The sequence below is a fragment of the Symphalangus syndactylus genome, chromosome X (assembly GCF_028878055.3).
Source record: "Symphalangus syndactylus isolate Jambi chromosome X, NHGRI_mSymSyn1-v2.1_pri, whole genome shotgun sequence".
In the NCBI taxonomy this organism is placed as follows: Eukaryota; Metazoa; Chordata; class Mammalia; order Primates; family Hylobatidae; genus Symphalangus; species Symphalangus syndactylus.
The window spans coordinates 63,703,646-63,721,938 of record NC_072447.2 but is presented as its reverse complement, the minus strand read 5'-3'; the positions used below and the strand labels follow the sequence as shown (position 1 = coordinate 63,721,938).

The 18,293-nt window shown below is 39.2% G+C and overlaps 1 protein-coding gene across 5 annotated transcripts in view; it reads right to left on the bottom strand.

Moving 5' to 3' along the window:
• Positions 1-18,293, bottom strand: part of CCNB3 (cyclin B3) — a 93,195-nt gene that overhangs the window by 48,040 nt on the left and 26,862 nt on the right. For 4 of the 5 annotated variants that reach the window (XM_055268880.2, XM_055268883.2, XM_055268881.2 and 1 more), the window contains one exon: positions 12,653-12,783. The exons of the other annotated variant lie outside the window; for it this stretch is intronic. In XM_055268880.2, the coding sequence (XP_055124855.1) occupies positions 12,653-12,783 (131 nt within the window). The remainder of the gene's footprint in view (positions 1-12,652; positions 12,784-18,293) is intronic. 5 annotated transcript variants of the gene reach the window in all.

The following is an 18,293-nucleotide window of genomic DNA, read 5'->3' as shown; positions in this document are numbered from 1 at the left end:
GGGGGATTAGGAAGGGAAAGGAACTCCTAATAGGTATGGATTTAGTGGATGGGGGTATTGAAAAAGTTCTAAAATTAGATAGTGGTGATAGCTGTACAAATCTACGAATAGAATGAAAAACCACTGATTTGTTAAGAAAAAAAAGTGCTTCAAAAGGTTCTGCTTGACCAGATAGATTCCAGGTCCCTCCTGATAACTTTTAGAGAAGATCTTTAGATAGTCTAGCTATGGTAAGAACATGCATTCTGGAGCCAGACTGCCTGGATTCAAATCCTGGCTCCTCCAACTTACTGACTGGGTGACCTTGGGCAAGTTAACTCTCTGTGCTTCAGTTTTTTTCACCTATAAAATGAGGATCATAATATCTCTTTCATAGGCTTATTGTGAAGATTCAACAAATTAATATGCTCAAAAACACTTAAAGGAACATTATGAACAATTGAATGTCAATAAATTAGATAATTGAGATGAAATGGACAAATTCCTAGGAAGACACAAACTACCAAAACTGACTCAAGAAGAAAACAGAAAATCTGAATAGACCTATAACAAGATATCAAATCAATAATCAAAAACTACTCACAAAGTAAAGTCCAGGCCCAAATGGCTTCAATTCCATCCAAACATTTAAACAATAATTAATACCAGTTCTTCATTAACTCTTCAAAGAAACACAAAATGTGCGAAGTTTCTAACTCATTAAATGAGGTCAGTATTACTCTGATACCGAAAACAGACAGACCCCACTAGAAAACTACAGACCAATACTTCTTATGAATATAGATGCAAAAATCCTGAGCCAAATACTGCAAACCAAATCCAGCAACATATAAAAGGATTACACACCACAAACAAGTGGAATTTATCCCAGGAATGCAAAATTAATTTAACACTCAAAATTCAATTTGCATACATCATATTAATAGAATAGAAAACAAAAACATGATCATCTCAAAAGATCCAGGAAAATCATTTGACTAAATCTAACCCTCTTTCATGATAAAAAGCACTTAACAAACAAGGAATAGAAAGGAGGTTCCTCAGCCTGATAAAGGGCATCTACAAAAAACCCAAAGCTAATATCGTACTTGATGGTGAAAGACTGATACTTTCCCCCTAAGATCAGCAAGAAAACAAGAATGTCCAACTCTTGATATTTCTATTCAACATTGTACTAGAGGTTGTAACCAGGGCAAGTAGGCAAGAAAACTAAATAAAAGGCATCCAGTTTAGAAAAGTAAAAATATCTGTATTCACAGATGACATGATCTTATATAGAGAAAATCCTAAGGAATACACACACAAACTATTAGAACGAACAACTTCAGCAAGATTCCAGGACACAAAATCAATATACAAAAATCAAATGTGTTTCTGTATACTTGCAATGAATACTCTGAAAATGAAATTAAGTAAACAATTCCATTTACCATAGTATCAAGAAGAAGAAAATGCTTAGAAATAAATTTAACAAACAAACATAAAACTTATACTCTGGAAACCATAAAAACCATTGAAAAAACTAAATATCTAAATAGATAGACATCCATATTCATGAATTAGAAAATTTAATATTGTTAAGATGTCAGGCTGGGCACAGTAGCTCACGCCTGTAATCCCAGCACTTTGGGAAGTCGAGGCGGGCAGATCACTTCAGGTCAGGAGTTCGAGACCAGCCTGCCCAACATAGTGAAACCATGTCTCTACAAAAATACGAAAAAAAAAAAAAAAAATAGCCGGGTGTGGTGGCCACACACCTGTAATCCCAGCTACTCGGGGAGGCTGAGGCATGAGAATTGCCTGAACCTGGGAGGTGGAGGTTACAGTAAGCCAAGATTGCACCACCACACTCCAGCCTGGGTGACAGAGCAAGACTCTGTCAAGAAAAGAAAAGAAAAGAAAAGAAAAGAAAACCATATCAATACTTCCCAAGTTGATCCACAGATCCAAGGCAATTTGTACAAGAATCCCAGATAGCTTGTTTGTAGAAATTGACAAGCTGATTCTTTTTTTTCTTTATATTTAAAGTTTTAGGGTACATATGCACAATGTACAGGTTTGTTATATATGTATACATGTGCCATGTTGGTGTGCTGCACCCAGTAACTCGTCATTTAACATTAGGTATATCTCCTAATGCTATCCCTACCCCTACCTCCACCCTACAACAGGCCCCAGTGTGTGATGTTCCCCTTCCTGTGTCCATGTGTTCTAATTGTTCAGTTCCCACCTATAAGTGAGAACACGCGGTGTTTGGTTTTTTGTCCTTGCGATAGTTTACTGAGAATGATGGTTTCCAGCTTCATCCATGTCCCTACAAAGGACACGAACTCATCATTTTTTATGGCTGCATAGTATTCCATGGTATATATGTGCCACATTTTCTTAATCCAGTCTATCATTGTTGGACATTTAGGTTGGTTCCAAGTCTTTGCTATTGTGAATAGTGCCGCAATAAACATACATGTGCATGTGTCTTTATAGCAGCATGATTTATGATCCTTTGGGTATATACCCAGTAATGGGATGGCTGGGTCAAATGGTATTTCTAATTCTAGATCCCTGAGGAATCACCACACTGACTTCCACAATGGTTGAACTAGTTTCCAGTCCCACCAACAGTGTAAAAGTGTTCCTATTTCTCCACATCCTCTCCAGAACCTGTTGTTTCCTGACTTTTTAATGATTGCCATTCTAACTGGTGTGAGATGGTATCTCATTGTGGTTTTGATTTGCATTTCTCTGATGGCCAGTGATGATGAGCATTTTTTCATGTGTCTGTTGCCTGCATAAATGTCTTCTTTTGAGAAGTGTCTGTTCATATCCTTCGCCCACTTGTTGATGGGGTTGTTTTTTTCTTGTAAATTTGTTTGAGTTCATTGTAGATTCTGGATATTAGCCCTTTGTCAGATGAGTAGATTGCAAAAATTTTCTCCCATTCTGTAGGTTGCCTGTTCACTCTGACAGTAGTTTCTTTTGCTGTGCAGAAGCTCTTTAGTTTAATTAGATCCCATTTGTCAATTTTGGCTTTTGTTGCCATTGCTTTTGGTGTTTTAGACATGAAGTCCTTGCCCATGCCTATGTCCTGAATGGTATTGCCTAGGTTTTCTTCTAGGATTTTTATGGTTTCAGGTCTAACATTTAAGTCTTTAATCCATCTTGAATTAATTTTTGTATAAGGTGTAAGGAAGGGATCCAGTTTCAGCTTTCTACATATGGCTAGCCAGTTTTCCCAGCACCATTTATTAAATAGGGAATCATTTCCCCATTTCTTGTTTTTGTCAAGTTTGTCAAAGATCAGATGGTTGTGACAAGCTGATTCTAAAATTTATATAGAATTGCAAGGAACCCAAAATAGTCAAAACAATCTTGAAAAAGAAGAACAAAATTTGGAGGAGTCATACTTCCCAATTTCAAAACACAACATGAAGCTACAATAATCAAGACAATATGGTACTGGCATAATGATAGTTAATGAGAGACATATAGATAAATGGAATAAAATTGAGAGTCCATATATAAACACATTTATGGTCAACTGATTTCCAAGAAGGGTGCCAAGACAATTAAGAAAGGTTAGTTTTCTCAACAAATAGTGCTGGAAAGACTGGATATCCACACTCAAAACAATGAAGTTAAGGCTGCTAATACACCACCAATAAAAATTAACTGAAAATAGATCAAAACCCTAAGTTAAGAGCTAAAACTTTAAAATTCTTAGAAGAAAACAAGTGTAAATTTTCTTAACCTGGGATTTGGCAGTGGTTTCTTAGGCATGACATCAAAATCATAAACAATAGAAGAAAAAATAAATTAGACTTCTTCAGAATTAAAAATTCTGTACTTCAAAGGACGTCATCAACAAAGTGAAAAGATAACCCAAAAATGGATGAAAATATTTGCAACTCATATCTGATCAGGGACTTGTATCTAAAATATATAAAGAACTCTTACAACTCAACAATACAAAGACCAACAACTATTTACAATTATTATATGTCAATTAAAAATAAAATTAAAAAATTAAGAAATAAAAGCATAAAAAATGGGCAAAAGATCCAAACAACATTCCTCCAAAGAAGGATCAAATAGCCAATAAGCACATAAACGATGCTCAACATCATTAGTCAGAGAAATGCAAACCTAAAAACCACAATGAGATGCCACTTCATACCCACCATGATGGGTGTTTAAAAAAAAAAAAAAAAACACTGCCAGCTGGGCATGGTGGCTCACTCCTGTAATACCAGCACTTTGGGAGGCCGAGGCAGGCAGATGACCTGAGGTCAGGAGTTTGAGACCAGCCTGGCCAACATGGCAAAACCCCATCTCTACTGAAAATATAAAAATTAGCCAGGTGTGGTTGTGGGCACCTGTAATCCCAGCTACTTGGGAGGCTGAGGCACAAGAATCACTGGAACCCAGGAGGCAGAGTTTACAGTGAGCCAAGATCATGCCATTTCACTCCAGCCTGGGTGACAGAGTGAGACTCTGTCTCAAGGAAAAACAAAAACAAAAACAAAACACTGCCACCATTCCATAGTGGCTATACCATTTTACATTTCCTCCAGTAAACACACTGCTGGAGGAAATGTAAAATGGTGTAGCCACTATGGAATACAGCTTGGCAGTTCCTCAATACATGGAGCACAGAATTACCATATGACCCAGCAACCACACTCCTAAGTATATACACAAAAGAATTGAAAACAAGTGTTCAAACAAAAAGGTATACACAAATATTCATAGCAGCACTATTCACAATAACCAAAAGGTAGAAACAATGCAAATATCTATCAACTGATGGATGGGTAAACCAAATGTGTTGTATATATGCAATGAAATATTACTTGGCAATAAAAAGAAATGAAGTACTGATAACCTGCTATGACATGGATAACCTCAAAAACATGCTAAGTGAAAGAAGCTAGACACAAAAGACCACACATTGTCTAATTCCATTTATATGAAACATCCAGAATAGGGAAATCTATATAGAGACAGAAAGTAGATTAGTGGTTGCCCAAAGCTGGGCAGGTTGTGGGTATTGAGAGGTGATAACCAAAGGTACAGGGTTTCTTTGGAGTTAATGAAAATGTCCTAAAATTGATTGTCACGGCTGTATAATTGTGAATATACTAAATACCACTGAATTGTATACTTTAAATTGCTGAACTGTTTGGTATGCAAATTATATCTCAATAAAGCTGTTACCAAAAAAAAAAGACTTAATGATTATACTTCTGTGATTACAGTGAGCTCTCAATAAATGGCAGATATTACTAGTTTTCCTACTATTATTGGGGTCCTTTCCACTGAACCCTGAGTGAAGAGAAGAATGTTTATGGCATTTGTGAGGATTGCCCTGCTAAAGTCAGAATGATGGTGGAGACAAGATGGCCGAATAGGAACAGCTCCAGTTTATAGCTCCCAGCGTGAGTGACGCAGAAGACGGGTGATTTCTGCATTTCCAACTGAGGTACTGGGTTCATCTCACTGGGGAGTGCTGGAAAGTGGGTGCAGGACAGTGGGTGCAGCGCACCATGCATGAGCCGAAGCAGCGCGAGGCATCACCTCACCCGGGAAGCGCAAGAGGTCAGGGAATTCCCTTTCCTAGTCAAAGAAAGGGGTGACAGACAGCACCTGGAAAATCGGGTCACTCCCACCCTAATACTGTGCTTTTCCAACGGGCTTAACAAATGGCACACCAGCAGATTATGTCCCGCACCTGGCTCGGAGGGTCCTACGCCCATGGAGCCTCGCTCATTGCTAGCAGGCTGGGGTCAAACTGCAAGGCGGCAGCGAGGCTGGGGGAGGGGCGCCCGCCATTGCCCAGGCTTGAGTAGGTAAACAAAGCGGCCAGGAAGCTCAAACTGGGTGGAGCCCACCACAGCTCAAGGAGGCCTGCCTGCCTCTGTAGGCTCCACCTCTGGGGGCAGGGCACAGACAAACAAAAGACAGCAATAACCTCTGTAGACTTAAATATCCCTGTCTGACAGCTTTGAAGAGAGTAGTGGTTCTCCCAGCATGCAGCTAGAGATCTGAGAACAGGCAGACTGCCTCCTCAAGTGGGTCCCTGACCCCCGAGTAGCCTAACTGGGAGGCACCCCCAAGTAGGGGTGGACTGACACCTCACACGACCAGGTACTATTCTGAGACAAAACTTCAAGAGGAACGATCAGGCAGCAACATTTGTGGTTCACCAATATCCGCTGGCCTGCAGTCCGCTGCTGATACCCAGGCAAACAGGGTCTGGAGTGGACCTCCAGCAAACTCCAACAGACCTGCAGCTCAGGGTCCTGACTGTTAGAAGGAAAACTAACAAACAGAAAGGACATCCACACCAAAAACCCATCTGTACGTCACCATCATCAAAGACCAAAGGTAGATAAAACTACAAAGATGGGGAAAAAACAGAGCAGAAAAACCAGAAACTCTAAAAATCAGAGCACCTCCCTCCTCCAAAGGAACACAGCTCCTCACCACCAACAGAACAAAGCTGGACGGAGAATGACTTTGACGAGTTGAGAGAAGAAGCCTTCAGAAGATCAAACTACTCCGAGCTAAAGGAGGAAGTTCAAACCAATGGCAAAGAAGTTAAAAACTTTGAAAAAAAATTAGATGAATGGATAACTAGAATAACCAATGCAGAGAAGTCCTTACAGGACCTGATGGAGCTGAAAATCATGGCATGAGAACTACATGACGAATGCACAAGCCTCAGTAACCGATGCGATCAACTGGAAGAAAGGGTATCAGTGATGGAAGACGAAATGCATGAAATGAAGCGTGAAGAGAAGTTTAGAGAAAAAAGAATAAAAAGAAACAAACAAAGCCTCCAAGAAATATGGGACTATGTGAAAAGACCAAATCTACATCTAACTGGTGTACCTGAAAGTGATGGGGAGAATGGAACAAAGTTGGAAAACACTCTGCAGGATATTATCCAGGAGAACTTCCCCAATCTAGCAAGGCAGGTCAACATTCAGATTCAGGAAATACAGAGAACGCCACAAAGATACTCCTCGAGAAGAGCAACTCCAAGACACATAATTGTCAGATTCACCAAAGTTGAAATGAAGGAAAAAATGTTAAGGGCAGCCACAGAGAAAGGTCGGGTTACCCACAAAGGGAAGCCCATCAGACTAACAGCTGATCTCTTGGCAGAAACTCTACAAGCCAGAAGAGAGTGGGGGCCAATATTCAACAGTCTTAAAGAATTTTCAACCCAGAATTTCATACCCAGCCAAACTAAGCTTCATAAGTGAAGGAGAAATAAAATACTTTACAGACAAGCAAATGCTGAGAGATTTTGTCACCATCAGGCCTGCCCTAAAAGAGCTCCTGAAGGAAGCACTAAACATGGAAAGGAACAACCGATACCAGCCACTGCAAAAACATGCCAAATTGTAAAGACCATCAAGGCTACGAAGAAACTGCATCAACTAACAAGCAAAATAACCAGCTAACATCATAATGACAGGATCAAATTCACACATAACAATACTAACGTTAAATGTAAATGGGCTAAATGCTCCAACTAAAAGGCACAGACTGGCAAATTGGATAAAGAGTCAAGACCCATCAATGTGCTGTATTCAGGAAACCCATCTCACGGGCAGAGGCACACACAGACTCAAAATAAAGGGATGGAGGAAGATCTACCAAGCTAATGGAAAACAAAAAAAGGCAGGGGTTGCAATCTTAGTCTTGGATAAAACAGACTTTAAACCAACAAAGATCAAAAGAGACAAAGAAGGCCATTACATAATGGTAAAGGGATCAATTCAACAAGAAAAACTAACTATCCTAAATATATATGCACCCAATACAGGAGGACCCAGATTCATAAAGGAAGTCCTTAGTGACCTACAAAGAGACTTAGACTCCCACACAATAATAATGGGAGTCTTTAACACCCCATTGTCAACATTAGACAGATCAACGAGACAGAAAGTTAACAAGGATATCCAGGAATTGAACTCAGCTCTGCACCAAGAGGACCTAATAGACATCTACAGAACTCTCTACCCCAAATCAACAGAATACATATTCTTTTCAGCACCACACCACACCTACTCCAAAATTGACCACATAGTTGGAAGTAAAGCACTCCTCAACAAATGTAAAAGAACAGAAACTATAACAAACTGTCTCTCAGACCACAGTGCAATCAAACTAGAACTCAGGATTAAGAAACTCACCCAAAACTGCTCAACTACATGGAAACTGAACAACCTGCTCCTGAATGACTATTGGGTACATAATGAAATGAAGGCAGAAATAAAGATGTTCTTTGAAACCAACGAGAACAAAGACACAACATACCAGAATCTCTGGGACACATTCAAAGCAGTGTGTAGAGGGAAATTTATAGCACAAAATGCCTACAAGAGAAAGCAGGAAAGATCCAAAATTGACACCCTAACATCACAATTAAAAGAACTACAAAAGCAAGAGCAAACACATTCAAAAGCTAGCAGAAGGCAAGAAATAACTAAAATCAGAGCAGAACGGAAGGAAATAGAGACACAAAAAACCCAAAAAATTAATGAATCCAGGAGCTGGTTTTTTGAAAGGATCAACAAAATTGATAGACCACTAGCAAGACTAATAAAGAAGAAAAGAGAGAAGAATCAAATAGATGCAATAAAAAATGAAAAAGGGGATATCACCACCGATCCCACAGAAATACAATCTACCATCAGAGAATACTACAAACACCTCTATGCAAATAAACTAGAAAATCTAGAAGAAATGGATAAATTCCTCGACAAATACACCCTCCCAAGACTAAACCAGGAAGAAGTTGAATCTCTGAATAGACCAATAACAGGCTCTGAAATTGTGGCAATAATCAATAGCTTACCAACCAAAAAAGAGTCCAGGACCAGATGGATTCACAGCCGAATTCTACCAGAGGTACAAGGAGGAACTGGTACCATTCCTTCTGAAACAATTCCAATCGATAGAAAAAGAGGGAATCCTCCCTAACACATTTTATGAGGCCAGCATCATCCTGATACCAAAGCCTGGCAGAGACACAAGCAAAAGAGAGAATTTCAGACCAATATCCTTGATGAACATTGATGCAAAAATCCTCAATAAAATACTGGCAAACCGAATCCAGCAGCACATCAAAAAGCTTATCCACCATGATCGAATGGGCTTCATCCCTGGGATGCAAGGCTGGTTCAACATACACAAATCAATAAATGTAATCCAGCATATAAACAGAACTAAAGACAAAAAACACATGATTATCTCAATAGATGCAGAAAAGGCCTTTGACAAAATTCAACAACTCTTCATGCTAAAAACTCTCAATAAATTAGGTATTCATGGGACGTATCTTAAAATAATAAGAGCTATCTGTGACAAGCCCACAGCCAATATCATACTGAATGGGCAAAAACTGGAAGCATTCCCTTTGAAAACTGGCACAAGACAGGGATGCCCTCTCTCACCACTCCTATTCAACAGAGTGTTGGAAGTTCTGGCCAGGGCAATCAGGCAGGAGAAGGAAATAAAGGGTATTCAATTAGGAAAAGAGGAAGTCAAATTGTCCCTGTTTGCAGATGACATGATTGTATACCTAGAAAACCCCATCGTCTCAGCCCAAAATCTCCTTAAGCTGATAAGCAACTTCAGCAAAGTCTCAGGATACAAAATCAATGTGCAAAAATCACAAGCATTCTTATACACCAATAACAGACAAACAGAGAGCCAAATCATGAGTGAACTCCCATTCACAATCGCTTCAAAGAGAATAAAATACCTAGGAATCCAACTTACAAGGGATGTGAAGGACCTCTTCAAGGAGAACTACAAACCACTGCTCAATGAAATAAAAGAAGATACAAACAAATGGAAGAACATTCCATGCTCATGGGTAGGAAGAATCAATATTGTGAAAATGGTCATACTGCCCAAGGTAATTTATAGATTCAATGCCATCCCCATCAAGCTACCAATGACTTTCTTCACAGAATTGGAAAAAACTACTTTAAAGTTCATATGGAACCAAAAAAGAGCCCACATCGCCAAGTCAATCCTAAGCCAAAAGAACAAAGATGGAGGCATCACACTACCTGACTTCAAACTATACTACAAGGCTACAGTAACCAAAAACAGCATGGTACTGGTACCAAAACAGAGATATAGACCAATGGAACAGAACAGAGCCCTCAGAAATAATGCCACATATCTACAACTATCTGATCTTTGACAAACCTGACAAAAACAAGCAATGGGGAAAGGATTCCCTATTTAATAAATGGTGCTGGGAAAACTGGCTAGCCATATGTAGAAAGCTGAAACTGGATCCCTTCCTTACACCTTATACAAAAATTAATTCAAGATGGATTGAAGACTTACATGTTACACCTAAAACCATAAAAACCCTAGAAGAAAACCTAGGCAATACCATTCAGGACATAGGCGTGGGCAAGGACTTCATGTCTAAAACACCAAAAGCAATGGCAACAAAAGCCAAAATTGACAAATGGGATCTAATTAAACTAAAGAGCTTCTGCACAGCAAAAGAAACCACCATCAGAGTGAACAGGCAACCTACAGAATGGGAGAAAATTTTTGCAACCTACTCATCTGACAAAGGGCTAATATCCAGAATCTACAATGAACTCAAACAAATTTACAAAAAAAAACAAACAACCCCATCAAAAAGTAGGCAAAGGATATGAATAGACACTTCCCAAAAGAAGACATTTATGCAGCCAAAAAACACATGAAAAAATGCTCATCATCACTGGCCATCAGAGAAATGCAAATCAAAACCACAATGAGATACCATCTTACACCAGTTAGAATGGCGATCATTAAAAGTCAGGAAATAACAGGTGCTGGAGAGGATGTGGAGAAATAGGAACACTTTTACACTGTTGGTGGGACTGGAAACTAGTTCAACCACTGTGGATGTCAGTGTGGTGATTCCTCAGGGATCTAGAACTAGAAATACCATTTGACCCAGCCATCCCACTACTGAGTATATACCCAAAGGATTATAAATCATGCTGCTATAAAGACATATGCACATGTATGTTTATTGCGGCACTATTCACATTAGCAAAGACTTGGAACCAACCCAAATGTCCAACAACGATAGACTGGATTAAGAAAATGTGGCACATATACACCATGGAATACTATGCAGCCATAAAAAATGATGAGTTCATGTCCTTTGTGGGACATAGATGAAGCTGGAAACCATCATTCTCAGCAAAGTATAGCAAGGACAAAAAACCAAACACTGCATGTTCTCACTCATAGGTGGGAATTGAACAATGAGAACACGTGGACACAGGAAGGGGAACATCACACACTGGGGCCTGTTGTGGGGTGGCGGGAGAGGGGAGGTATAGCATTAGGAGATATACCTAATGTTAAATGACGAGTTAATGGGTGCAGCACACCAACATGGCACATGTGTACATATGTAACAAACCTGCACGTTGTGCACATGTACCCTAAAACTTAAAGTATAATAATAATAATAATAATAAACAAAAAAAGAAACATAAAAAAAAGTCAGAATGATGAAAGAAATTCAAAAGAAAATAATGCAGAGAATTAAGGTCAAAATATGCATGCAAACTCCAGAATTCTATTTCAGCAGGAAACCAAGTAAGGCTAAATGCTAATCTTCTTTCTGCTGGGTAATTAGCAAAATATCCTGTGAACTGTGCATGTTATTTTCTAGAGTTACTCAATCTTTTTAGCTTACCCTTTGGTGTTCCCAGGAGTGATAATCCAAACATCTCACAATCAGTATGGCACTGCACCAACCAATCACTGTGGAAGCTAGCATGAAACAACCAGTACAATAGTACTGCTATGTGTTGGCTAAATAGCAGCCCTACATGTTTCCAAGAGATAGAGGATGTAGTTCTGTGCTCTGTGCCAGGCCTTCTGGCTAGCAAATAACTGAAAAGATGCTGTGTAAACATCACTCCACCTTGACCTCATAAGATTTTCAGAGGGGAAAAAGGCAATATGATTGACTGTAGCCCTGTAATAGCCAGCTATCTAATCTATTCAGATGCAGATTAGTCAGTCCCTGAAGAATAATTCCCACTGGAATGAGGAGGGGATAAAGTCTTCCTAGAGGTAAATTATTTTTCCAATCCTAAATGGGAATGTGCATCTGTACTTGTAGAACCTGTGAACGGTACCTGTAACAGCTGAAAACCACATGTTTTTGCTCTAGGGAGATAGTAATTTATCTCCAGTAACAAGGGACAAACCTCCCCTAAAGCTTCTAATGGAATAAGCAGACTGGCAAGCTACCAGTCAGCTGCTGAGAATCCCTGAAAAGTTAAGTTGTCTCCACACTATAAAGCACAGACTAGCTCAAACAGGTACTGAATTACTAAAAGACAGGAAAAGATGAGCACAAGGTCTTTTGGCAAATTTTCCAATGACAACAGCTCTTTCAATATGCACACACATTATGAAAGAGAAGAGACAGAAGAGGCCTGTAATTCTTCAGCAACCACAGCTGAGCCCACCTCAGCACCCAGGGTTAATGTGGTAGTCACCATTGTGGCTCGCTAAATATGTTCTCAATGGGGACAAAAGGATGTCACATACTCTACCATCTAAAATAATGCCCTCTGAGTCCCCTCTCACTCACGATTTTAGATTCCGCTTATTCTTTTTGGCCAGTCCAAGAGCACACGTGTTCCTGTTTATCTTCTTGGAAACATCTTTTACAAACTCTTTATTGGCTTCTTTCTTGGGCTGGACAGGTTGACATTGAGAAGCCTGCAAAAAAAAAAAAAAAGGGTGGGTGGGGGGGCAGGGGAAGAAGGAGGCAAGAAAATGAAGAAAACCACAAATTACCTAAAAGGTGGCTCTCATAGGAAAGTCCTGACCCACATAAGTTGGTTGGGTGTTCCCAGGAGTGATAATCCAAACATCTCACAACCAGTATGGCACTGGGCCAACCAATTACGGTGGAAGCTAGCATCAAACAACCAGTGCAGTAGTACTGGTATGTGTTGGCTAACTAGCAGCCCTACGTGTTTCCAAGAGATACAGGATGTAGTTCTGCGCTCTATGCCAGGCCTACTAGCTGGCCCATAATTGAAAAGATGCTGTGTTAACATCATACTCCACTTTGACCTCATAAGATTTTCAGAGTGGAAAAAAGGCAGTATGATTGACTTTGCTGTCTGGGTGTGCCTCTTCAGGATATACCTCTAACACTACATACTACCTATGATATATCTATCCCATCTCACTAAGTGGCATTTATTTAACTCAGGGCTTTGGGGAGTTCCACACAGACTCTAATCCTGACTAACACTATTAAACAGTAGGAAAGATCATGGGACTGTTAATAATGTCACTAAAAATACACTTAAAGTTATGTCTTTAAAATGAAACAAACAGGCCAGTCACAGTGGCTCTTGCCTGCAGTCCCAGCACTTTGAGATGCCATGGTGGGAGGATCACTTGAGCCCAGAAGTTCAAGACCAGCCTGGGCAACATAGGGAGACCCTGTCACTACAAAATAATAATAATAAAAAAAAAAGCTCAGTGTGGTGGCACATGCCTATGGTCCCAGCTACTTGGGGGGAATGAGGTAAGAGGATCGCTTGAGTCCAGGAGGTTGAGACTACAGTGAGCTTCAACCACACTACTGTACTCCAGACTGAGTAACAGAGCAAGACCCTGTCTCAAAAAAGTTTTAAAAATTAAAAAATTAAATGACACAAATGAACCTAATTATATTTCAAATAAGTACCATAACTACATTAAAGGAAAAAAGAAAGCAGAAGAAAAGATCAGAAATAACCAATCCAAGTCACTTATAAATAGTATTTGACTACCACCTTCAAAGTATACATCCTCAATTAGGATAGGTCTGCAGGGGGTTTTAGATATTGCTAATAAATCTGGAACTCTTTTTAGTAGGTTTGTTTATTATAGTGGTTTGGATGAAGCCATTTTGAAACTCTTTTAGCTGTATTACAGTATTAAGTAAAGGTGTTGATGTTCTTGAGAGCCAGGGTTCTCATTATAGAACATACAAATAAAGATTAGTGAATCCAAGAAAGAATTTTATGTATTGAAATTGAAGCTGCATGAATTCATGATTTCCTAAATAGGTATATGTGTGTACATATACTAAATGCCCACATCAAAAAGGTAGAAAGATCTCAAATAGACAACCTAACATCATGACTAAAAGAACTGGAGAACCAAGAGCAAACAAACCCCAAAGCTAGCAAAAGACAAGAAGTAATCAAAATTCAAGTGGAAGTAAAGGAGAGAGAGACACAAAAAAACCTTTAAAAAAATCAACGAATCCAGGAGCTGGCTTTTTGAAAAAAAAATTAATAAAACAGACAGACTGTTAGCTAGACTAATAAGAAAAGAGAGAAGAATAAAATAGACACAGTCAGAAATAAGGGGGATATCACCACTGACCCCACAGAAATACAAACAACCATCAGAGAATACTATAAACACCTCTATGCACATAAACTAGAAAATCTAGAAGAAATGGATAAATTCCTGGACACATACACCCTCCCAAGACTGAACCAGTTATACACATATATTTGTATATACAGACAAATGTATAAGTACACATTTGTATATATAAAAATACAGATATTTCCTAGCCCTGTCTGCAGAATGGGCAGAAAAAGCAGACACCCTAATAGTACATCTAGCATCAAGATCTTGGTATCTAATATCACTCCCCACTAAAGGGAACCAGAACTCTGGAGAAATGGTTGACTCCAGGGCTTGGACAAAGGAGACATAAGATGAGTCTGGAACATCTTTTTAAGCTGGAAAGAAAATGCTCAAAAAATTATGAGAGCATGTCACAAGGACACGGTAGTGAGATTGAAGGCACTCCTAACTGGCCAAAGATGGGGCAATTTGAGCACCAAAATAAAGTATAATAATGAACAGTAAACCTCTGGAAAATATGAATTCATGAGTCCATACTGATAATAAACAGTGGAGAAGGGAAGGCTTATGCTTGTAGAGTATGCCCTACAGATTCCTTACTAGTTACAAGAGAAAAAAGATAAACAATAATGATACAGTACAAAAACCAGGCAACATCTTAAACAAGTGATCAAAATTAACATCATCAATGAAAGACAGACATCCTGTGCCTCCAGATATGATACTTTGAGAAGGATAGCAAGAACATCACCTACACAGTATCCTCGCCAAGAATGTATCAGTCTAGTCACAAGCAAACATTAGACAAAAACAAAATGAGGACTTTTTCTATTTTACAAAGTGGGGAGTTGGGTGGGACTGTATCCTCAAAAATGGCAACGTCATTAAAAAAAAGGCTATGGAAATGTTCCAGATTAAGAGGCTAAAAAGACAAGTAAATACAATACATGATCCTAGCCTGGATCCTTTACTGGAGGGGAAAACGTGCTATAAAGGTTGTTATAAGTTCAACTGACAAAATTGGAATATAGATGACTGATTACACAAAACTGCTATATCAATGTAAATTTAGAAAACTGATAAGTGTATTGTGGTTATATAAGACAATTTCCCTATTCTTAGGAAATACACACTGTACTTAGGGGTAAAGGGAGCATGACATATACAAGCAAATGAGAAAGCACGTGGGACAAAATGTCAACAATAAGTAATCTAGTAAAGGGTATACTGGTGTTCTTTGTACAATTTTAATTTTTGCAACACTTCATAAATTTGAAGTTATTTCCAAATTAAATGTAGAAAAAAAAAGTATGTCTTTGTATCATCAGATCATAACAAACAACTACAGTCCAACAGGAAATTCTTTCTTAGGACCTCAAGTCATCTACCTCTGCTTTTCAAAGAGCTTGGCACAGTCACCATTTTAACTTCACCTAAAGTTTTGCAAACTCCTTATATGTACAATCAAGATTCAGAATGGGAAAAGAGGCACATTCATGGCAAGAAAGAGGTGGAGATCATAATTCCCAGGATGAAACTCTCTACTTGCCATACATGCAGGTACAAAGCACTGATATTTTCAAGTTTAAGCTCAAGGGGACCTTTACTTGTACTTCCCCATAATTCTTTCACTATAAAATAGGAAAATAGAAGTGAAGGTTGGGTGTGGTGGCTCACACCTACAATCGCAGCACTTTGGGAGGTTGAGGCAGGAGGATTGCTTGAGCCTAGGAGTTCAAGACCAGCCTGAGCAATATGGCAAAATCCCATCTCTACAAAAAGAATACATAAATTAGCTGGGCATGGTGGCAAGCACCTGTAGTCCCAGCTATTCAGGAGGCTGAGGCTGCAGTGAGCTGTGATCATGCCAGCTTGGGCAGAAGAGCAAGACTTTATCTCAAAAAAATAAATAAAATAACGTATATAAATAAAAATAAATGAAAGTCCTACTTACACAAAACCATTTAGGCAAACATGGATATAGGCCCTATCTCCTTGTCTACTGGCTTAGCACCAGTTCTTAAATATCACAAGTCCTTCCCATGCTAGAAATGATAAGGGAGAGGAAAAGAAAAACTCACAGCAGATTAACTAATTAAAACAGATTAACTCTTTTTGGCAGGCCAGGATCTCACTGTGGCAAATGTTGAGAAGAACACAGGGATGAAGACATGGAGACCTAATAATACTGACTGTAAGAAGCAAATTATCATATAGGGAACCTCCAAAACCCAGAGAGAAAGGAGCCCTCAACTGTCAAATAGATGAGCTCAGATATCTGCAGTAATGTCCAACCCTAGGAATGGCTTAGGTACATTGTAATGATGGAACTGTCTCTGGAAGGCACCAAAGACCATTCAAGGTAACCAAGGTAAATCTTCAGAACTTGAGTGCAAACGGTAAATGGGCTTTCTGAGCAGCTAGAGAGCTAGAAGCAGAGATCCCTTGCTCCCCTGCCCCTTAACCCCATGGGGATATGGCCAAACGGATGCTCAATTCAGCTGGAGAATCAGGAGGGTCCTAGATACCTGCATGGATTTCTCATTGTTGATACAGTTCATGTATATCTGTTCTTTGTGAATGGTAAGATAAACTCATGAAAAAAGGGACTGAGACATCACAAGAAAGTTTCTCATGCGCTGTGATACTTTACTGCTGTGATCTGAATATTTGTGTCCCTTTGAAATTCATTATGTTGAAACCTAATCTCCAATGTGATGCTATTAAGAAATAGGCCTTTTGAGAAGTGGTTAAGTCATGAGAGCACAGCCCTTGTGAATGGGATTAGTGCCCTTATAAAAGAGGCCCGAGGAAGCTTGTTTGCCTCTTCCACCACATGAGGGCACAGGCAAAAGATGTCATCCATGAGGAATGGGCCCTCACCAGATACCAAATCTGCCAGCACCTTGATCTGGGACTTTTCAGCCTCCAGAACTGCGAGCAATAACTTTCTGTTGTTTTTAAGTTACCCAGTCTAAGGTGTTTTGTGATAATTGCCCACATGGACTAAGACACTTTCCTTTCACAGTGTCACTGTACTCCCATCAGGGACTTGGAGGGGCCAAGGGAAGTTACACTAAGATAGGCTGCATCTGCTCCTGATTTGTGGCTACCTTATTTCAGCCAAATTCTGTATCCATGGTTAAATAAGTCAGGAAATTAATCTAACCGTACAAGTGTGTGTGTGGGAAGGGGCTCTTTCTACCAATTGATAGTAAATCTGAAATTATGCAGAAAGCTGTAACTTAAAAAACCATGTTGTAATCTGTATAGGGAAGAGATTGTATTTGCAGAAAGGTGACCATACAGAAACTAAAGAGCAGGGAGCTAAAGGAAAGAACTTTACCAATGCTTATCCAATTATGCCCAAGGGAGTAAAACACTATTTAGTAGATACAAGTATTCTGGTAGCTACATAAGTATACTACATAATGCAGGGCAAGAATAGTTCACCAGGATTATCTATAGCCTAGATAATACAGACTTCAAAACCAACATTGGTGAAGTCCTCATCTATAAAGAAGAGATTATAGTATTTACCTCATAGGATTACATGAGGATTAAGTGAGCTGATGCAGGATAACATGCTTAGCATAGTGCCTGACACATGGTAAGCACCCAGTAGATGTATCAGTTATTACTATTTTCTAAGACAAAGATTGCCTTTGGCCTGATTCTATATTCGATTAACAACATTCTATTAATTCTGATTTTTACTGGTACCTTAATAATACCAGAAGGGAGGTTACTTGAGAGAATTCTAGCCAAAATTGAATTTCTAGATCTTCATAAAGACTAGATCATGGAACTATGGTTCTCAACAGTTCTGTATATCTGGAGGCAGT